This window comes from Lichenostomus cassidix, chromosome 3 (assembly GCF_008360975.1).
Source record: "Lichenostomus cassidix isolate B80296 chromosome 3, HeHo_3.0, whole genome shotgun sequence".
In the NCBI taxonomy this organism is placed as follows: Eukaryota; Metazoa; Chordata; class Aves; order Passeriformes; family Meliphagidae; genus Lichenostomus; species Lichenostomus cassidix.
Genome location: NC_139483.1, coordinates 58,390,354 through 58,414,496, shown reverse-complemented (window position 1 = coordinate 58,414,496; position 24,143 = coordinate 58,390,354). Strand labels below are relative to the sequence as shown.

General features: G+C 38.6%; 1 protein-coding gene across 1 annotated transcript in view; it reads right to left on the bottom strand.

Moving 5' to 3' along the window:
* Positions 1-20,846, bottom strand: part of SAMD3 (sterile alpha motif domain containing 3) — a 35,367-nt gene extending 14,521 nt beyond the window's left edge. Inside the window, exons 1-6 of the mRNA XM_085057401.1 lie at positions 20,742-20,846; positions 19,801-19,990; positions 15,805-15,915; positions 8,449-8,634; positions 8,063-8,147; positions 849-1,016 (exon numbers count right to left, since the gene is read on the bottom strand). Of these exons, the coding sequence (XP_084913527.1) occupies positions 849-1,016; positions 8,063-8,147; positions 8,449-8,634; positions 15,805-15,915; positions 19,801-19,990; positions 20,742-20,820 (819 nt within the window). The 5' untranslated portion in view covers positions 20,821-20,846. The remainder of the gene's footprint in view (positions 1-848; positions 1,017-8,062; positions 8,148-8,448; positions 8,635-15,804; positions 15,916-19,800; positions 19,991-20,741) is intronic.
* Positions 20,847-24,143: the final 3,297 nt, after the last annotated feature.

Here is a 24,143-nt window from a genome sequence, read left to right as displayed (position 1 = left end):
CAGCTACCTTCACACACAAGGGCAATATATGCAGAAATGCATCCAATAAGCCACTCTTGCTCCTCTAAATACAGAGTCTGGTTAACAGCAGGATGGACATGGACAAACTAAAGACAAATATCTACTTACACATCTTCTTTATCACATTCTTACAATTGTTTAAATTTTCCCATGTTTTAATTGCAGCACAAAGAAATGTGTGGAGCACTGGAAAAGCATAACTGGAACCTTGATGTATTTATGAAAATACATAAATTAATTGGTGTGCTTCAGACACTTACTGGACAGTGATAACTCTGAATTCTCTGACTAAAGGAATACAAAACAACTGCACATGTAGATTTGTAAACATCCCTGTCTATGTCACCCATCAATACAAAGATATTTTATATAAAAAGTGCAATGAGGCAGGAGGATATGGACATTAGCTACCAGCTCAAATACCTATTTGAAACAACATGTCTAATAGCTGAAGCCTCTATACAAATTCTTATTTGTAAAGAGGCTTCATCTATTAGACATAATTCTCTATTGTTTTTCACTCTAACTGGAGGTATATAACCAAAAGCAGAATAGAAATATTGCATAAAAAACCCCAGAATTTTCTGTCCAATTTACAACAACTCTAAATGACAACAAATGTGCAAGGCATCCAGTATCAGGTTTAGGTCTGTTGTTGATACCTAGTTTTCCAGCAATGGAAAAATGTCAAGGGTCTGGCAATATGACAAGCTCTATACAAAATGAGTTTAAATGGGATGAGATCAGTTCTCCCCCTTCTGGCTGGTGGCCTTACTATCAACAGAGGAATTGAAAGACTTAACAAAGTTAAGCACCAAAAATCTTACCTCTGCCTGCACCTGGACATCATCAAGTTTATTTTCAGCAAATGAAGATTTTCTGGTCTGTCCTCTCCTGTGGCCAAACTTGGATTTGTTCCTCAGGACTTGCTCATCATCCTCAATGGGTCTCCGCACATATTTGAAACGATCTTTAAGGGCTCGTTTCCACAGCAGCTATGTGGGGAAAAAATACATTACAAATACCTTTCAAGAATTCTCCCTGTTCCTAAACCAGGTCACTTTGTTTTATCTAACTCTACAGAAAAAAAGTTTGCCATTAAGCAGAAAAAGGCTCACAGGGAGGCACCACTGGTGGCTTCAGGATGGAAGGAAACAAAAGCACCTGTGTTAAATGTCTCTGTGGCAACCAACAGCTGGGCTAATGGCACTGCTGTGTCTTACTGAGGATAACACTAATTGAGTCCAAGGGTTAGATCCATCCAAGGCTGCCAGTGAAACTGCAGTGTGTTTCCCTTCCTTAGCTCTTTGTGCTCCACTCATGACATTGGGTTGTGAAACCACATAGTGCAGCAGATCAGCTCACAGATGCCACAGAAACTGTGCTGTGGGGTTTTGGGGGGATTTTTTTGTGGTTTGGTTTTGGTTTTTGGGGTTTTTTTTAGTTTAGTGTACGATTTTTCCTTTGCCTCTGGCAGCATCTGACCGAGTGCACAGTTGTATGATTACTGTATCTAACTGAAGGAAGTGGGAAAGACACACTGTGGCACTACCTTTTGCTGGGAGCCTACTGTTATAGTGGATCAAGTATATTTTTAAACTGAACTCAAAACTGCTGAATTAAGAGGATCATTTAAGTAGGTTCTAGCATTTGTACGACGCCTCAAGGTATGTAAATTGCAACTTAAAAACAATTCTGCACTGCAAGCAGATGCAGTTTCTTGTATAATGCAGCCATTCACCAATCCTTGGCAAAGACAGAGCTTACATGGCCCCACTGCTTCTGCCACCATCATGTATTTCTTTATTCAGTTACTGAAAAGTCACTTCTGAAACCTGTATGGACAGCAAGCTCCTTGTGCATCCTTAGGGGCCAATGGCCATTTACATGTGGCCCAAAGCTGGATGTCCCAGGGCAGGAACTAGCCATGCCATCTACTGACACCCAGGGAAGCAATTACTGAGCAAAGGCTGTTAAACACATCTGCAGGCACAACCTGCGGTTTTGAATAGTTTTGTCATTCCTCAAAATCATTAGCTTATTCCTGTTATTCAGGGGTATTCAAGAGTCAGAGAGAAAAAAATTAGTTACAGAAGTGGCTGTAAATGATGGGATGTGGAGAGATTCAAATATCTGTTAGTTCATTTTCTAAAATTGACTCCAATATTATACTCACTTAATACTATACTCCAGCCTCTGCCCAATGACATGCTAAAACTCAACATAAACAGAAGAATGATGGCCCTAAATTTCTTACTAAAATGGTGTCATTTATTAGTCAAGGTCACATGATTTGAAAGGTTAACTTTGGTGTAAACCAGAATTCAGTGGAAGTAGACTAAGTAGTCCAGTATCTCTCTTTGCAGTGAGTCTGACCTGCTTGCCTTCCTCACCCACAGGGTTCCGATGAGAAGGTCTCTTAAGAGATGGAGGTGAAGGCAGCCTGACCTTGCATTTCTCCTGCTGAGCTTATTGTTCCCACTTCCCTGGGGTGTTAGTTGACCTACAGGCCCTCAGTCTTACAAGCAAGACCTCCATTAATGGTGAAAAATTACAGTGGAAGAGCTGTGAGAATACAATGCCTCTGGTGTCTGCAGCCCTTCTTGAGCAGCCCTGGGCCAACCGGGGCAGGAGTGCCCTTCCTAGGGGGACACTCTCTGCCACCCACCTCTGTGCCCTTACTGAAGCATCCTCTCACTGCCAGTCACAGCTGAACATCCAGGAACTGGGAAAAAAACAAGCCCATCTGCCTTTCTAGTATATAAACTTGAGGCTTAGGGTTCTGCCAGAACAGAAGTCACATCACCACCAGCCTAAAGATGATGATTAAAAATAGAGTACAATTGCTCACCCAGTCTTCTCACAAGGCATATTCCAAGCCTCAGTATGAGTATTACACCTCAGCATCATTTTCAGAAGCAGTAAGGTGATAACATGCCTTGAAAATCCCACTTGTTATCCACGTGAATGATTAAGGTCCCTAAATACATTTACAGTTCTGGCCCTATGCATTTTGATGCAAATATCCCACCATTATATGCTTAGCAAAATTTATGACTAACTTGCTATTTTAAGGCTGCTAAGAAAGAAGCAAACAAAAACCTTAGTTTAATGCTTCTCTGAAGTGTTTAACAGATGTTATAATATTTTAAAACATGATCATCTCAGAATATATTAGCAGCCAACAATTTAAGCATCCCTGTAGCTGAGCTGCATGCAATTTCTTTCTTTTGAAGATCTTTATTTGGCTAGAAGATATTTTTGCTTATTCTTTCACATGAAAGAATATGCTGACACCTATACAAGGCTTTAAATATCCCTCAAAGTTCAAAACTTTCAGCTGTTTCATCCTACAGTCCCCCAATAAATTACAATTTAACTAAATCTATTTCTGTAATAAGATTGTCATAAACTTAGCCAAGTCCCTTCTCACATACCTATTTCCAGAATGAGACTCCAAGCACAAACATTTATGTGGCTTCCCTAGTGGGTAATGCATCTCCCAAAACCGATGCTTTTGTTAACATTTTTGGACAAAAAGCTTTATTTCCATTAATTTCCCTGCCCTCCCCTTCTTCCCCAAACACCGCCCCAGGAAGGTTTACCTTCCTGGTAAAGGAGCAGAAGGATTAACCTGTCTGACATAGAAGAGAAAGGATTACATGCAGATTAAAAGCTGTAATTTACTAGTAAATAATCATTTTGTGTGCAGCATTTACATAAATCAGGCATGTCAGCACTGGCATCCTGAGTTTCACAGGCACCACGGCACCCCTCAGCAGCCACGAGCTCAAGGGAGGTGCTTATGCAGAGCCCGCTGGAAAGTGACATGGATGAGAGAGCCCTCTCTCTTCCATCTTCATCTCATGTTTGCTTGAAATCATGCCATTTTCAAAAGGTTGGCTGAAGGAAAATTGAAATAAGGGAAGTGCTTCTTTCCAAATTGTTGGGTTTAAGCCTTGTAAAGAGGACAAATACAGATAGATAGAATATCCTGCAAGTTGTCAAGAAACAGTGCCATGCCAATTTGCTTTTGACTGCTGTGTCTATGAACTTGGCTTTTTCTATATAAACTATTTGTCTGTAACTTACAAATGTTGCATTGGTTACAATATACACCACAAATGTAATGGTTTATCTCATGATTAAATGAAGACTTTTATTTTTTAAATGTTGTATGTTAGTTTAGGATAGCATTGTTCTATAAGTAGAAGGAAACATCATGGGAAAAGTTCCTCAGGTAGTCGCTTTAAAGCACTTTTTGCCAAAAGTTAATGTTGAAATTAATTTCATTCCAAGTACTCCACAGACTTCTTAAATGAGTTTTCCAGTTAATACAATTTTTTTTGTAATTGTTTAGAACTTCAGATAATTTTTAATCCCTGCTTCTAGACTGACCTCATAAATAACATTCTTAAAATTCATAGTACGTAAGTGCCTTGTTCATGACTTTATATGTAAATGAATTTATTTAGGATCATAATCATTGTCCTGATTATATTGTATTGGAAATCCATTGAAAAAAGGTTGATGGCACAGATGCATATTTTTTCAATACTGCAAAATTTTTAACTGAGAAAACAGAATTTTGAATAATCTATTGATAAATCTTGAAACCACAAATTTTTAATGACCTCTCATTGCAACAGTATAAGATTGAACAGATTAGACTATGTTTCTACATAGCATACACATTGTTTAAATTGTTTTTTATAAATAGTTTGGAGTTGTAAATAGTAAGCGTCCACTATTTTGGAATAAAACCCCAACCAAACAAACCCACAAACAAACCAAAAAAATTGAATATTCAAAGTTTCACAAGTAATTTTTTTTCCTGTGATGAAAATTCTGATGCTAATTTAGGTGTTCTTAAGTTTGGTTTTTGTTGTTCCTCTATGTTTGCCAGAGGATCTTTCCCTTTCCTAGTTGTTATTTCATTTCTGCAAAAATGTTGCAACAAAAGTGAAGACCTTTACAGTTCAAATCGTCTCCATCCATGTACATCAAGAACATCAAGTTCTTTACACTCTGATTTTCTGCGCTTGGCCAGAAGAAAACATTAATTCTGGAATTCCAAGATCTCTCATGAGATGAGTTTTCCCTTTTGTCATCCAGGAAGCCCAGCTGCCTCTGTCCCTGCCCAGCCACACCACACTACATGCACACTGGCCAGGGAGGAACCCAGAACAGCTCCTGCTGCAGCCTTCCAGCAGCCAACACACATCCATTTCTGGAGGAGGGCTGCAAACTGCCACACTTCTGAGTTAAAGTTAAAACCACACCACTGGCAGACCTTCTCAGGACATCTTATTAAGAACTACTGCAGTCTTCTGCAGAGCCCAGCAGATGCTCTGGCTGCTCCTCCTCCCCCCCAAAGGGTAAGAAATTGCTTTCCTTTTAAGCATAACTTTAGAGTTAAACTGAATGTAGGGACTGAGACATAGCACAGCAATAAATAACAAGCAGTAAATGAATGTCATTAACAATACAGTGTTATGGAGCATTTTATATGGCAGAAAGGAAAATAATGGCAGATGCATGCTCCAGCACACCAAAGGAAACACAAAACTTGGTACTCCAAACTCTGCTTAGCCCTTTTGGTTTTTAAAATGCATACAACAATTTCTTTTTCCTGAAACTTTGACAAGAAATTAAAAGTCTAAATTATCGAAAACAGGCTTGTTTGTATTCTAAATAAACCCAAATAACTTTATTACGCTACCAGTCCTGGAAACCATTATTCTCAGAGGCTAGCCCAGCTGAATTGCTGTGTTTGGTGTGTCCCATTCTCCCGCCTTACAAGATACCAAAAGAGGGGAGTTATCTATCAGAAACTGACATCTGTGCACATCTGGCCACCCAAGACTGTCTTTGGAGTCCGCAGAGAAACAAAAACTTACAGACTGCTATTCCTCTCTTCCCAATGTAGACACCAAAACCACATTATGAACTGCCTCCCCCAGAAGCTTATATATAAATGTTATTTAACAAAGAATGCAACTAGCATTTTTGTTTAAAATATTAGTCTCATGTTAGTTTTCTTTTTCTACATTTACCTATCAGTCCCCTTTACATCTGAACTTTATTGATGGTATTTTAATTTACCTCTTAAATACTTTCAATATGCTATTAAAAAACTGTAATAATAGCAACTGTTTAATTATTATAGATAAACAACTTTGAGGTATTCAAAACCTCTAGTAATCAATATTTTACATCTTAACTTTTAATACTATTATCAGGAACATGCAACTATAGTATCTTGATAGCCAGAGGGAATTTTAAGAGAAAAGCCTACAAAGATTTGGCTTTTTTGAGCTGCTGAAAATGCTTTCCGAGAAAAAGAAGAAAGAATGGTTGTTGTCAATTTTTTTGCTGTTCATTTGCTTCTTAAAGGTATATTAATTCAATTTGACTGCAAGTCTTGTGATAATGCATATATTGTAGGGTTTGTTTTAAACTATTGCTGTTGTAATACACAATTGACTCAGGCCAAGAAAATATAAGTATTTATAGCATTTATGATCATGAAGGAAGAACAGAATGTCTAACAGTAGGGCCAATAAAAATAGTAATTCATTCTCACACCCTCCTCCATACTTAAGTATGCAGGAATACACCTTTAGTGCAGTTTTTCCTGTCTCAGCCCAGGCAATGGAGAGGGCCTGGCTCAGAAAGTGTTAGACTAGCAATATTGCAACCTGCTAGTTCCAGCCTCCCTGCTTACTTATTGTAGTTATTGCCAGGTATGCTTTCTAGTAAGCACGAGGGAAAGATCAAAAGATAAATAATGATGACTCTGAAGTGTCTGCCCCATCACTTCACTTCTGCCAGCCCCAATTCTGGATCCATCTGGCAAGTTATGACCATTTCCCAAAGAGCAGAGTTGTAAGTAGTTTCACCCAGTCTATGGCCCTGCTGCAATTAAAGCCCTTTGAAAACCTAGCTTAAGAATCTCTGTTTAAAAACAGTTTTTAAAAGTTAAAGGCTGTAAAATTGTTTGTGGATCAAGCTGAATATCATTCCAGCTCCTTGTCATAAAGAAAGCCAGATGAAGCCATAGCATTACTCAGGACCCTGCCCAAGTGCCACCACTGGGGTATTCAGAGAGGTATCCTGATTAAAAATGAGGGTAGACTGTTTCTCTCTGGTCCTTTTGCTCCCTCTCTGCTCTTTGAGATGTGTTTGTTTTCTTTAATCCTTTCCCTTCAACAATGCCTGGGCTCAGGGGAGAACCAGAATAGTAACCCCTTAAGCCTCAGCTTTTTTTTATTCACAAAATTATTTTGCTTTCTGCAGTAATGGCACGTGAGATATATATTTATACATGTTTAAAGCTAACAGTCCCCACTGAGGCTCACAAGCTTTTACAAGATGCTATAAAAGTATCACATGGCAAGGCAATGATGTGAAGTGAAAAGGTGACCACAATCCTCTGAGACCACAGACCACAGCAGTGGAAGGAGTTGACTTAAATTTGAACTACATACCTTTGAACTACATTTTTTTCAGTCTTGTGACCCAGAATATCTGTTCTGTTCCCACTGATATTCCAGAAAGTGTTTTAAAATATTTTTTAATTAGACCTAGGTTCATGATATATTTAAATCCCTAGTATTACTGCATGTTGTAGTTTCATCTGACACACAAACAATCATAAAACATTGCAAGAGCATCAGTCACATGTTACTCCTCATACAAACAATTTTCAAAAGAGTAGGCTTCTTTGTTTTTAAAAACAGAAATAAATCAGATTTAATTTTATCCTTGGGCACAAATTAGTCCAGAAAAAAAATGTACCCAACAAACAACCAGGAACTTCACTTACAGGTCTGCATGATTTCACGGTAGCTTTGAGGTCTGGCTATACCTGGATTAATCTCTAATTAATATAATGAAATAAGAATGTGATTTGCCAAACACAGCCAAGTGAAGCTTACAGCTCTGAATAGTGGCAACACATAAGAAATTGATATTGATTTCCTCTGAGCTAGATTATTTTATTGTGATTGATTATGTGGAAAAAGCCCACAATACTTACAAAGCCATTCCCATCTTCATCAAGGAATGGGTATGCCTGGAGCAGAGCATTGACAACAATGTTATATTGCTGACTGTTTGGATACCTGTGCAAACAAGATGGAAATGTAAAAGAAATATTTGGTTTTCTAGACAGTATTAAACACTGAAGTCTATAGTGATCTACATTAAACTGACTATTTCTCAGGCAATCAATTGCCCTCCAAATAAAAAAGGGCACAGCTTAAAGGCTCGCATGCAATCTTCCTATTGGTTTCAGTAGGTTTCAGGCCCTTAGCCTCCTTTATTTAAGCAAATATATTAAAGAATGGCTTTACATCCATTTGAAAATTTACCTCTGCAGACAACAGCTATTGCTCCCAAATAAATTTAATGGTGTTTACTTACAGTGATCCTTCCAGGTATTTTGTCATGTCTGCTTGTAAAAATTCAATAATCCTTATTCTCATACTGTGATCAGGGCATTTATTTTCTGCTAATATGCACTTGACATCATAAGGGAAGTCTGGCAAAGTGTAAGAACTTGTCCATTGCAATGTCTTGTATCTTGCAAAAAGAGATTTCAGATTTTTTCTGTAAAAGAAAAGATTATATCATCATGATCACATCTTTCTTCTATGGAAATGCATGCAGGGGGAAAGAGAAGTACATGGAAAAACTCAACACAAAGCAAAGTTATTGCTATAGAAATTCAAGGCTTGATGTCTTTGTTTCTGCATAAATAATACCTACAAAAGCAGCAGTCAATACATAGAGAGTTAAAAACTAGATGTCAAATGTGAAATTTTATAACCAGCAGACAGTAGGAGGTGGTTTCTAACTGAAAGAAGAAAACTGAGTGGAAGTCACTGGGGTCTTGCTATTCTTGCAAAGTATCTTTATCTGTCTTCATTTATAATATGTTTCCTATTCTAGTAAAACAAACAGCTTAATTGAATGATATGCTATACATGACATTAGTTAAGGCTGTCCTTCCACAGGGGAAGGCAAGGAAGGGATGAAGGCAGCTTTCCTCAGCACATGTCTGGAAACGTAGCAGCCACAGCCCAGCAGCTCCTGTCACAAGAACACCATGACCACTGTTTACAGATGTCACACCCCAGCTGGGCTGAGCCTGAGGCAGGTTGTCACTGCTGGCTGCCCAAACCCTAATTCTGAAAAAACACAGGGAAAAGTGGGTCCCAATAGGCAGTTACAGTCTCAATACCTTCTTAAGGAGGTTGGCCTGTAACTCTCAAACTTTCTGACCTGGTTATGCTGCCACACCACCTTGGCATCTTTTAGCATAGCTTGTGATCTATAAAAAACTCTACATTCATGATATAACTGCACCAACCCCAACACTACCACAAATGACAATGCAGTGCTGAGAAAAAAAAAAAAGAATTTTACTCACAGCAATACAATTTCCCCATGCAAAACAGGCACAAAATGGTCAGGTAATCTACTGCTGTCTTTCCAAGCTCACCAGATTTCATGGGACACAGATGGTTAACAGTGGATGCAAAGTACAGTGAACTTCTGTTAGTACTTTGCAGTGTCAAAAGAAGAAGTTGTGCAGGAAGTGACAACATATGCACACATGGACATACGCACAAAGGACATTCATGTCCTTTTGTGGTGATAAATTAATAAACAAATAGGAAAATAAAACCCAACTTAGATTCTGAAATCACTTGGAAATCCCTTCTATGCAAACAAAGTGCAGATGTTCAATCAGTGAGTGGCTCCACAGCCTTTAATTTTGCATCCTTTACTTTTGCCAGCTTTACTGATGAAAATGATGTAGCACACAGGCTGCAAGTTACTACATACAGTTTTCAACATGCTACCACTTAAACTACCTCAAAAATGGACAGAATTTTAAAAATTTCAGTACTTTCTATCTGAGCACCACTGAAATTCCTTTTGTTGGTAATAGCAGTGAAGTGGAAAAGCCGTTTAAAAAAGTGGCAAGATTTAGCAGGTTCCATTCAGGGAAACTGGATTATACTGTTACCTGAGAAAATAAAATTTTCCTGCAGTTAGGATGGCTAATAACCAGGGAGTCATGGTAATTCTGCCATCCACCAGTCCCTTCACACTTGCCACTGCAATAAAAATACTCCAAATTTCATTTATCTTCAGCCTTAGCTAACACAAAATAATTTCTTGCCCTTCAAACAAGATCCAAAAATTCCTCTGGCCTCCACAGTGCATGAGATTAAATATTTTACTAGCTTTAGCTCATCACTCATCACTGTTGGGAAGTAATGTTAAACATGTGTTGTAATATTTCAGAATGAAAAGCTTGTTTGAAAAGAGACACGAATCCACATAAACCTTATCCTCAGAAATGCTCTCATGCAAGCTTGTTTAACTAAAAGAACAGTTCAGTTCAGCTGTAATGCTCTTCTCCACAACCAAGGAAGGTCTTGGCTCTATACATAAATCCCAGTGCTCATACAGTTTGGGATTTAGGTACAAACATATACATACATAGCCTTTTTCTAACCTTATCTCTTCTAGCTAACCTGAGGCAGAAATTAGATCAAAATCTTAAAACTGTAGTTATCAATTCAGACAAAGCACACTGGTCTCTCTATGCTTAGCTGCAACATGGAACTGCATCCTAAGAAGCATCTCCTCAGCAAGAAACATCTCCTCAGCAAATGCACACTATTCACAGAGCTTTTACCACTCAGATTTTGTAGATTACCACTTCAGTGTGCTCAGTCACAGTCCTGTGTCACACAGCTATCTCTTTCTTCGGCTCCATTGAACCTTACACTGCTCATGCACAGCATGTTTACTGAGACATGAAGATATAAAATGCCATTATTTTGGGAGGAGCCATTTGTCCATTTGTTTCCTTCAGATGGAAAAAAACCTCCACAACAAATCAACCAATCAAAAAAACAAATACCAAAAATACCCATAAAGAACCCCCAAAACCCCATCTACTGGAATTATATGACCCCCTTTTATAATTCCTGATCCCAGGCAGGTTTTACTGCCAAAAAGGCAAAGAGTTACACACTTGCAGCATCACCCAGACTATTCAGGGAAGGTTTTAGACTACACTGGAGAAAACATCAGTGAGTAAACACAGTATCAAGGCTCCAAGTTCAGTGTCCTGTGTAACAGCACACAGATGTGCAGAGCTACCTGAATTAGCTGCAACAAGTCAGTAAAAATAATCTTGGTATCAATATAGACAGCTCAATCAAGAAAGCTGTGCAAAGTGCCACAGAGACTTAGAAACAAGATCAAATACTTGATCTTAATAAGACTCTGTTATTTTAAGCTTCTTGAGCATCCTGGTAAGAAGGACCAGTTTCCTGCATCTATTTAGTTCATTTAGGGAAAAATGTGATTTACAGGCCAACTGAGCATACACATAAACAGGCTGTGTGCCACAAGCTTTTCTTACTGTCTGCTAAAGTCCATGAGTGAGGCACCCATTGCTACATCTTGTATCAGCTCAGATCCCAGTTAGTCAGAGGACATGGCAGTCAAGAAGAAAATTGCTGACGTCAGTGGGTTGTTTCCCGTTTTTTGATTTCCATCAAAAGGAAGAAATTACCACAGAAGATGAAATACCAAATGAAACTTCTCCCCCTCTCAATAGTCAGACAAAGAAGGGCTCTGTTTTTCTATTCACAGTTCTGAGATCTGAGTTCTGAGATCTGTGCCTGAAAGATCCTCATGCCATTCTCTCCATGTGCTTCGTTGTAATTTCCAACTTTTGAGCACAAATGCAAGGTTTCCCAATTATTCCCTAAAGCCTGGGATTTGCAGTCTACCTAGGGCTTGATGATGGCTTACAGTTCTTAGTTCCCTCTAAACACCATCGCAGGTGTCCTTTAGACTGCAAAAGAAGTTACCTGCAGCAGTGTTAGCTTCAGCAAGGCTGGGATGTGGGAGTTCACAGACATGCCAAAGCCGACCATTTCCCAGAGCAGCTCCCGCTTCAGCTTCCCCTGCAGCACCCTTTCCATAGAAATCATCACATTCAGTACGAGCACGAAGTTACAGACAAAATTAATCCATTTCCAAAAATGTTTGCCAGATGCAGACACAACCTTCTTCTAGAAGGAGTCCAGATTTTTTGACAGTTTGCAGTCTGAGGAGCTGCATCACATAAGTGAAGGCTTTGAACTTCCACCTCATGCGAGGGTAGCAGCAGTAGGTTACAGAGAGGGGAAGAAAAACTGCTCCTTGGGGAATCTTACTGACAAAATTGCCAGCTAAATCAGGCCATTTAAAAGAAACAGTTTACTTGTATTCACCTCTGTAAGATATCTTACACTGTATCCAAAGAGTTTTATGCATTTGTGGTTTTTTTGTTGTGTTGCTGTTATGACTTTGCTACACCTTACTAAAGCGACGCAGTTAGTGTGTTCTGCAAGTAATTTGTAAAATCTGATTCATTTCTGGTGTGGGAAAAAATAAGATATAGCAATTTATATATTTTTTACTGTAAACTTCTATGGAAGACTCACAGCACCATATCAATACATTTGGCTCTGATGACTTGAAGTGCTCCAAAACCATGAGTCCAGTTGTCTTAATTTCCAATACACTGAGACAACAAGCACAGACAATAATATTATGAGTCTTCTAGGTCTTTTAGCTTTTAAGTTAGTGTTCTTAAGTATCCTGCTGCAATGACAGAGACATGAATTGCTGACTTAAAACAAAAAAGAGTGGCAGAAATTCTTGCATCCACATAAATTAAAACCTAAACTTAAAGAACCTCCCCCAAGCACTAAACAAACCAAACCAAAACTCACAGATAAGATAGTTTAGGGGAATATGGAATGATAATTGAAGTGAAATTATCAGAAATCATAAAAATTAAATTATTTTTCTGTTGCATTATACCAAAGATATAATCAAAGCATCTGACATCTGTATTTCTGAACAAAATAGACAGGCAGTACTTTTGTCCTAGTATTGACCATTGTCAAAGTTTTAACATGGTTTTTATAAGTCTGCTTTTCATGTCTTTATGAGCTAACTGAAAAAAAGATCATTACATATACCAGAAATCATTCTGATGGTATCAAGAATAAGGTCTTCCCATAGAAACTAGGAAATTCTTAAGCTATATAAAAAAAGCACAGTCCTGCTGAGTTTTCGCTGCAGGACTATAGCTACATTTGTGTGTATATGTATGCATATAAAAGTAATATTCGCTCTCAAGAAAGTGGAGCAAAATCATTTGAAGTAATTGACTAAGTGACAATTTTTCAGGCTCTCTCTCCTTTCCCTCTTAAAATTTTCTTTCCCTTCTTATTTTTTTTGAAGCACAAGCATAAGTGTGTTTCTTACAAAACACATCAAACAGATCAACAATATTGATGTACAGGTAATAGGGGAAGCAGAGGAAGGAGCTCTCTAAAGATCATTAACAGAATGACATACCATAACTAAAAGACACTTCAGATGCAGCTACCCAGCAGTCAGGGCAGTTTCTGTAGCCTGAACAAAATAATGTGGGACTGCCCTAGTTAAAAACATTTCTTCCACTGAGGAAATGAATGACCCATGCAGGCCATCATGGACACCTTGGATATGGATGCCAAATTTGTAAAGGTAAAGATAAATCTTCCAATTGGTTCTCCTTGCTATCAGCTCAAATCGATGCAGGTGCCAGCAGCAATGTTCTGTCAATGCTCTCAGTAGCTTTATCGGTATATGAACACTTAGCAGGCCCAGGTTTAGTGGTCAGTGCCCAACATCTTCCAAACTCACTGCAAACAGGGAAATTCAAACCTGTTGGGACTGGCTGGAAGATCTGTTGTCCTGCTTGTGTTCTGAGCAAATTACTCCAAGGCATTCAGACCATAAATCTTTTACACAGCACTCAAGAGCTACAGAAAATATTTTCATGGGAAAAATAAATGTACAAATAAACATGTACCAGGACATCACTCTTGAGGCAAAACAGCTGGACCATCATAGTGGAAACAGTGGAAAAGGGATACATTAAGGATGTCATTTTGCTAAGCAAATATGTTGAGGGAAGGCAGACAGAACACATAAACCAACCAATAAAAGGTTGGTTTTCCACAGCAGTATCAGGTATTTACAAATAGTAAAAGCCTCAGTCTTAGCAACAAGATAAACCTCAGGCTGTCAGGAGCCATAAAACTACTAGTTCTCCAATACAGAAAAGCAGGAATATAGGAAATGTATTTACTGAATTGTCCTCTGTAGCTATCTTGCTGTCTTCACAAACAAGCACTGCTTCAAGATTAATCTTCTTGGGAGATTAACAAAAAGATTGGCTTTTTTTACTTCTGTCGTTGCTAGCAAAATATTATTCCATTGGAGCAGCCTGTAAACCTCATCTAGTTTTATGTATGCCCAATTTCAATAAAAGAAAAATAAAATTATACTATTGCTTCACCCACTTATTCTTTATTTTTGTATTTTTATTTATGTTTAGACAATTTTCTTTGATATTTTGGTAATATTTAGTAATATAGTGCACTAAACACATTTGTTAGGACAACCTACACAGGAAACACAAAGAAACTTGGAGCCAATTTGCCAGCATTAATAATCCATAAAAGCACCCCTTATTCACTTCCAGCAAAATCATGCAGTTATTGGAGCTGTGGCTTCATTGATCTTCTGGGAAAACAAAACCAAAGCCGAAAACAAAACCAAAGCCAAAAACAAACCACAAAACCCCAACACCATACACAAATTAAAACAAACAAACACAAAAACCCAAAACCAAACTGAAAAACCAACCCATAAAGTTTTGCTTTTTCAGAGTGGATAAAATTAATGAGGAGACAGAGCCTATAAGTATAATCCTGGCCAAACATCAATAATTTAAGCTGTACATTGTGCAATGGTTACTCTGATTCACACAAATCAGAGTTTAAAAGTCTTTATGCAGCACAAGTCATCATTAATTAAAAATAAGCAACCTTTAGAAGCACAGGCTAAACTTCGCAGGATCATGTTAGTGGTTTATTTCAAGTGCTCAGTGATTTGGGTTTGTTTGCTTGATAACAATGCTGACAGGATCCTTGGAGTTTTTGGGAAGTTCTTTTAAATAATGGAAGTACCATGACTTTGTTTTAAAAGCATTAAATCATGTCCATGGGGGATATGATTAGCAGACAAAGCTTTGCAAACAAGAAAATAATTGCCTTGAAAGACAAAAAGGACTCTCTTTCAACACTGACTGCCCATCTCAAACAAGAAAATCATGGGTAGGAGAAAAAAAAACAAAGACAAAACCCCATCACCTTGTCTTGCCTCCAGTTTCTAGGGAGGCTTATTTTGATAACCAAGGAAAATTAGTGATTCCATGGAGAATGGAATCAGCATGCCTACCTTCCCAAGTGCTATATTTAAGATGACTCAAGCACACAATTTTTCAATAGCCATATTCCACTCTGTAATGACTAATTTTCCAGATTGCTGTTGACAACACATCCTTAAAAGATGATTCTTAAAAATCAGATAAATAAAGACAAGCCTGTATCTTGCCCTCTGCATGAGGTAACACAAAATAGTGAACAAGGACTGAGAATAGAAACACACCATCAGGCTATTTCATTCAGTCAAATTCTAATAAATTTCTGTTCTTGCCGTTTTCTATATACACCTGGACATATCTGAACCTGACCGCCAGTAATTAAGATCACTTCTTGTAAAGTGTAAATGAAGCACGAAGAAGTGTTTATATAATTTTCAAAAGGTAAAGAAAATGTAATGAATATATTATAAACTCACTTTTGCTTTAGCACTCTATGATCAATTAGTCCTTTCTCGTTTTCAGTTGAACACAGATATTTCTTCTGCTCCACAGGACCAGAATAATTTAATACCTGTCTGTCAGTAGCCCTGAAAGAACAAAGGAAAAAAATTCACTGTCAGGTCTTGTGCAGCTTATAGAAAAGAGGAACTTTAGGGTTCAAAAATACCAGTGGCAGAAATAAAAAAGAAGAAAGATTAACATAATGGATATGTCATGATTTTACATGCTCGTGCCTCGTAATCAATCTCTCAGTTCAATTATCAAACTCTGACAACTTAAAAGGAAAAATACAAATAGTACTGCCTGCTTGTATTCTAACTACTACACAGTTACAAACCCCAAGAAAAATCAGCCTTCTCAGAGTAGCAGGACAACTTTCATCTTCATAACCTGGCATCACCTAATCTCTGGGGAAAAACTAACCATTACAACATACAAGGGGAGAGCTAAAAGAGATAATTACACAGAAATTCAAGACAGTTTCTATATAACTAGAACCTTGAAAAGTTATTTTTTCTGGAGGTTAAGTCCAAAGCTTCAAGTCAGCTTGGCATTACTCCAGCCACTCTAGATTTCCGAGTGCCACCTGGTCTTACTGTGCACTCTTCCTGGCTATTGGCTCCAACTCTAGCTCATCATTAGCAACAAAACCTCTAGATACACACTTATGCTATGTGCCAGTTCAAACCACTGCTTTCCATTTAACCTTTGTGTCCACTTCTCTTCCTCGTCATATTCCTATTATTTCTTCTTCTGGCAGATGTGTTGGTACAAACCAACATCAACAGTTTTACCCCATGCTGGGTGAAAGGCAGGACTAAGACATACCATTATGCTGACAAGAATTCATGGCAGTCATAAACTACTTTTTTTTTCTAAACTTTGTCTCTTCCAAACATCTGAACTCTAAAGATGCTCTAGGAACTGTTCCAGCCTCGGCTGCACTCAACACATGAAAAGTTGTTATTGGAAGTTACGTTAAAGTTTGCCAAATTTATATGGGGAGTTGTCCCTTTCCATGAATCAGTATATTTCAGCCATGCAGTTAAAGCAAAGAAACAAATGTATGTTCTCTGTGAAGCTCTTAGAAACAATCGGTCATGAAATTGGAAGGCATTTTAATATTTAGCTGGTAATGTCTATTGTGAGCTCCTCACACACACATAAGCACAGTTTCTACTGCATGACTGAGACCACTTCCACTGAACCAGTGACAGACACAAGATGCTGTTTCCCTGTCCTAATCCAAACCACTGGAGATGTAAGCCACATTTGGTGTCCTTTCACAAATGTATTAATTCCACACGGAAAGTGTTCACCTATTGCGCTCAAAACTCCATGTCCAGCCAAGGACTTTGTTTCCATTTCTAGCAGGGAGGAGAGCTCAGCACAATTCACCCACACTCAGAGGACGTGCTAAGGACTCCAGGATAAAGAGGTGGCAGGCAGGAGTGCACTAAAAAGCACTGGGGATAGCATTCATGGGAGAAATAAATAGGGAAATACTGCTGGCAGCTCTTGGAAGCTCCAGAGTGACTTCAGCTGACCCAGAAAGACTGTGATGAGGATGCTTTCTTCCCTGCCCTGAGCAATGCCTTCTCCACCCTGCCACTGGTCCTGGCAGGGTTAGCTAGTTCTGGGAACTGACTTGACTGAGAAATAATTGTGCAAAACAGAAAAAATGGTTGGTGTTCACCTGGGCTCAAGCATTGTATGATAAGGGCTCAGAACATGCAAACTCAGTTTTCACTGAGTTTGCAAATCTTAGCATGGTCACTCTGATCACTGCAATTCAGCCTAACACCACTGAGTGATGGAGGAAATGTGAGTTCACATATATTGAGAACTACTGGAACTATGAATTTTACATTTGTCCAAAACAGTGTCTCATACACTTTAGTCCTGAGTCCTTGAACTAGATCAAAAGAAATTATTCTTACAGGATTCTCTTCAAGATGTACTGAACAGACAAAAATAATTTTGAACTACATCACTAAGACATCTAAGGCAGTGTTAAGAAAAGAGTCACAGCTTTCTGCATATGAGGATAGAACTTTTAGTTTTGTAACAAAATACTTTTTTCACTATAGGAACTTTTTCATAATTTTATACCCCAAACTGCACATAATATATTGACTTTTTACTCATCCTAAAATACATGACTGAACGCATCTTAAACATGCTTGGATTTTATTCTGTCGTTCTTGGTGACACAGAAAATATTTCAGAAACAGCAGCTTATTGACTCAACTTCTCTCTAAATAGAAGGATACCAGCACCTTATTTTCCAGGAAGGAGACTAGATAAGGAAAGATTTTAATGTAAATTATATTCACTAACATTTGATATTTTAAGCATTTAAATCTTTTTCTGAGTCTGGAATACTTCACAGCAAAGCTGTTGCCCTCATGCTACTGCAACTGCCTGCCCCTTGTGAGACACCATGTCTCGACCTGCAAGAGCTGACAAGCACATGGGAAACAGTCACATCTGAGACACAGTCTATCCAAACATCCTTTGTCAAGGATGAAAGCTAAATATCCAAAGCAACATTCTAACTGCCCTAAGCATCAGGACATGTTTTCTTCTGAAGCACCCTGCTGAAATCGTGGGGTATCCACCACACTACGGATGAAATACAGGTTGTGTGTGATGTTGTGTGTGACTGTTCCACACACAACAGTCTTCCCAGCAGACACCTGCTCTACCCCTAAAGAAGGAGATTCCTATAAATCAAATAGGCAGACCCTTGGTACAGAGGACTGAGACTGAGGACTTGGTACAGAGGACTGAGATTGCATAGTTCAGGCCTGTGACAGATCATACACATAGTGACACGATCTTCCTGCAATCCCCTTCCCTCCAAAGGTGAAGGAGCATTTACCTAAGGAGTTTCACAAACACTTCACAAGGATAAGAGGATGTACCTAAACGAGCAATGTAGTTCTGCTCATGAGCTGAAGTTGTCTGGCAATAACTCAGTTGTTGTTGTTTATCATGCTTTTATTTGCACTGTAAACCACCTCAAAGTACACAACCTGGACTCCTTTTGGATGAAGGCAAATGCTCTGCAGTTCTGATCCTACTGGGATTAATTCTACTGTGACTAATGCAGCTTTAATGCTAGAGTCCTTTCCTTTGGAAAAAGCATTTTGCATCCATGGCAAGCCACTCTCTACTGCCAGGATTCATGCGTTTAGAAGGGACCACGCAAAGGTCAGGATTTCTCCCCTCAGCCAAGACATTCAGAAAAAAAACAATCCTGAAAGACTTACAAGTGATCAGCATGGAGGGAAAGGATGGGAGAATCAAACCAAACAAACCCTTCACCCAAACACCCACAATGAAAGCATCCCACAAACTCTGCCCCCTCCTCCCACCCCTAGGAAACTCCAAATGAAGAAAACCTGCTTAACCAAAACCCAGAACACAATCATTGAGGACAATCTCCCTGGAGTCTGATTTCTAAAAATCTACTTAGTTTTACAATAAATGTCAATAATCCCACTGTGGGATTATTAGATGCTTACATCTGGACCAAATCCTAAATTTCCTTTGATAAACCGACTTTCAATACCCCTGTGACACAAGTGCTGTCTCTGGCTAAATCAGTATTTTACTCCAAGACTTGTAGGCATTTAAAAGTAAGTTCTTCAAAAGCTTAATATTGTAAACAGAGAAAATCTTTGCTATAATGGAAGTTTGACAGTGCTTCACCCAAATGAAAACTAAGTCCTGGAATTGGATATGAAAAAAAGTTTAAATTAAATAATGGTGTGTTTCAGGACTATTGATTCCCTGTTTAAAACCACAAGGTTATAATCTAATTTTACATTTCACATGTAGTTGCAGATACTCAAAATATAAAAACCAGGTACAGCTGAGGAGCTAGTAAATGCCAGTTTTAAAATGCCATGAAAAGAACACAGCTACACCCAGACTGATATTTGCTGTGCCATGAACAAACTCACCCACTGATTACTTCTGGAAATTTTTGAGAAGGTGTTTCACAGCAGTATGTGAGGGATTCCAGCCCACTATTTTGTTGCTGGTATTTTTTAATCAGGTCCATCAGCACTGCCTGGTGCCCTATCTTCTTCACCAGCTGCTGCACCATACGATCATTCAGAGCCAGAAGAGCTGCTCCACTGACTTCTTCTTCTGCAGATTGAAGGAGATAAAATAATTACTGTAAAATAGCTTTATAGTTCCAGTTACATTCTATGCACCTAAAAACATGACAATGGAGGACAGGTCAAAGGTAAGGATGCTTTGTACGGCTGACAGTCATCTTCAGCTGCCACATCCTTCCCCAAGCAGTGCCAGGAAGCAGTGCCACTTCCCTAAGCACTGGCCAGATATCTTCCCCTGACAAAAAGCCAAGTCCAAAACATACAGAAGCAGAAAGGTGACTATTTGAATGCTTTAATTCAGGCCTTGCTTGAACCACAGGAGACTGTTACTTGCTAATGAAGGAAATCAAGATTTTTAACAGAGTACACAAGAAATAAGCTGTTCACATAACAGTTTCTCATGCACTCTTCTGTAGTATTTATATACTCAGTCATAAAACATTTACACACTACATTTGCACTACTTCAAAAGATTTATGCAACATAAAATAGGCCCTGTCAAGACTTCTAAACTGCCAGCTCTGATTTGAGGTGTCTCTATTTATATACAGGCTTAATCTCATCCTCTAAGATTTTTCAGAGACTTAGTTATAAATCTGTAGACTTATGTAGATTTATCAGATCTATGTCAGTTCTCACCCTAATAAATTTCTATAAAAGTCTGAAGTTAACATATACACACATGCCCCAAATCAAAACAAGGTAGGCAGTGCCAATTAAATGCATAGCAAGAAATACTAAACAAACACTCCCACGCCCCAAACAACAAAAATGCTTACCACGGAATTTAGGAACTAGTTCTCCTAAATTTCTCTGTTTCAACCAATTGCAGACTTGCTCAACCGACCAATTTTCCATCTTCAGTTGTTGCAATGTTAAATTTCCCTGTGAAATGAGAAGAGGGGATTATTTTTAAGCTGAACTCCAACATTTCATAGGAAAAAAATGCACTTAGGAAACAATATATCTACATGCTCTGAATAAAATTTGTGAAAAATAATCCAGGTAATGCCTGTTGTATGTGGTGGTTTCCTTGGATCCCTTTCCTCAGCTCCTCTCCCGTCCCTGGTTTCCCTCTGTTCTGAGGCAGCCTCATTCCTTATAAAACACGACCTGCTCCCGTACCATTAACACCCAGGTTTCCACACAGAGAAGAAAAAAAGGTGTGAAATTCACCACCACCATCAGGCTCATCAGGAAATGGCTGACATTTTACAGAAGGAAAAAAAAATAAACCACCCCACCGCCAGATAAGAGTCTGTCACATCCATGCTCACAGTCAATCAAGCACCTTAACCCTCTCTGCACCACCTTGCAGGGCAGGTGCCCAGCAAATATTTAACCCTGCATTACCAACAGCTTGGGACAATAAAGACAGAAGGGAAGAGACTGCTCCTCCTGTTATTTGCTGGCTCCTTTCTCCAGCCTCCTGTGGTACCTGGGAGGATGCAGTGGGCACCCTGGGGAGGCAGAGTCTCTGGGGCAGCCGGGATATGTGCATTGACCCTCTGGATGAATCCTGCAAATATCTGTGCTCCCTTCCCGAAGGACTCACTTGGGTGATGAGAGGGGTACAGCACATCCCAAAACCAACTCCGACCCTCCCAGAGGAAGATTCCTTGTAAACACACAGCTTGTTCCCCACTGCAAACTTCTCTGCAGCAGAAAACTCTCCAAGGAGAATTTTCCTATTAATGTGTTTTAGCTCTACTACCTAAAGGAGCACCAAGTGCTCCATAACCATGCTTGCAATCCTCAGCAAACAACATTATTGCAGTCAGTTTTTCAGACAAGTATACAAGTGCCTGGCATCGTTAGCCAAACACGCCCTTCCATACCCTGAGCCTGCAAACTCCAGGCTATTGTGAGGATTCACCCACACAAACCTCACCAGCATCTGTGCTCAAAAGAAAAGAGAAAGAAAAAAAACTCCTTGAATAAAAACATTTCAATTTTCATCCTTCAACAGCAGAGACCCTCCAAAAGACACACACTTCAGCCTACCATCTTATGCCAGTCATCTTCAGCAACTTAAAAGGGTTAAGTTTAAGAGGAATGCCTTTCTGAATTACATGATGGGATTTAATTTGATATGACAACAGTAGCCATACAACTCCTCCCCTAGGCTAAGCTACAAGAACAGGGTGTGAAAAGTCATTATTTGTCGAGAACTCTGGTGTAAATTAAAAATCACACCTTTCTGTCACACTTCTTAGTTCCTTGCAAAGAGTAGGGCAGGAAAAAAAAAGTCTCCAAAAACTTGAAAGATAAAACTGGGTGCAAAGCAAAAAGATACTTCCCTTATCAACCAAGGAGTGTAAAAGGAGAGAGATACATTAAAATGTTGGAAAGGTCACTTCTTCATCCTATAAGAAGACTAACACTCTAGAACTATTCTTCTAAAGCAGGCAGGCAGATACCAACACTTTAAAAAGTGTCAAGCAAACTCTAGCCATGCACAACAATATGCACAATTAGCCCACAGCGGCTAATTCTACAGCAAAATGGCCACTTGCACATGGAAATGCAGGCTGCACATTTTATAGAGGGAAGTGATGATAGTTGAAAGGTTGTTCTAAAAAAGATCAGATAATACTCATTAATGGTCATGAAATATAAATAGTTTGAAATGCCTCTCAAAAGTGATTACATTTACTTGCATATGCTACCGATAAAGCAACTAGAAAAAGAGCACACCAATCTTCCAGCACCATTATGGAGACAATAAGAAGGACTGAACATAGATGCTAATATATTTGTGTTTATCAGTGATCCTGTTTATTACAGGAGCATCAAAAGATTATCCAGTGAAGGGTTGCCTGTGTTCACTGTGGTGAAACGTGAATATTTATATTCTTCAATCAAGTCTTATAAGCCAGAACAACAGAAAAACAATAATAGTAACATTTTAAAGACAGCAATTTACAGCATAACTTTAAATCAAATTCAGAGCAGCTCTAAGTGTGAATGATGTCTGTTTATTAATAAATATGGCAAATCACTGGGACCCATTTCTTCATACACCTAGCGTGAATAACTATAGTTAGGACTTAACTAACCTTGGTTAATGAAATTAAGTCATTAAATCAATGAAAATTACATTTCTCTGGGATGCAACAGGACAGCACTTCTATTTGCTTTAAAATTCTTCAAGACTGAAGAAGAAAAGTCTTGAGTTTTATTCAGAACAGGCTAAAGACATATCTGTGGTACAGATTTCAGCTGATGTAGTTGGTTATATAATAGGAAGAGACAGAGCTCCTGACCAGCACACCTGTGCTAACAGATCCATACCACACATGCACCAATTTACTCCACTGCTTGTTCTACAAGAAAATATAATGAGCTGCCACAATCTTGAAATGACACTTCCAAATGAATAAGCCTATATATCAAGAGACTTTAGACATGAACAGTGAGTTATTATAATTGCCTCGCATACTGACTTATGAGAGAACCTATGGCACCACAGACTACAAATAGCACAACCTGACAGGCTGCTATGTAGATTTCACTGAGGTCAGAGTTATGGTTAATTTTAGTATGTTTTAGTACTAAAGGAATGTGTAAGGCATGTGATATGTGCACATCTCTACATCACAGCTGTGGGCCACATTTTGTACAGGGCCAGGTCTCAAAGTTTCAAGTGTGATGAGTAGGAGGTGGTGCATACCAAAGATATAAGCAAAGTAGCCCTTGTACAATTTTATACTCTCTTAATTTGGCTTCATCTTCAAATGCATTACACAGACTTTATTATTTTCCTTTCACATACTACCAACATCTTTTAAAAACAGTTTAAAATACATTCAAGCAATTATTATTGAATTATTTTTGAAGACAGAATATGTAATCTCAGATCCCGTGCTGAGTTACAAAAAGAACATCAGTTGTCCACAAACCTTTTCCATAACATATAGAGAAAGACTCTGAGGCAGAACTTCTGTCACCTTCCTCATCCCTTAAAAAAAATGCCAACAACTTATTGCTGTCATTTATCAGGTGCATGTTAGCATGAACCATTGTGCAGAGATGCCTGAAAGAAAGGGGGAAAAAAATTACAATACCAATGAAGGAGCAAATCTTAAAGTCAATTATCAGTTCTCATTTCTGTGCTACAGTAGAATAAGACACATGCAGCTGCAAGACAAGGAGACATGCAAATGTACAGCAGATGCGAG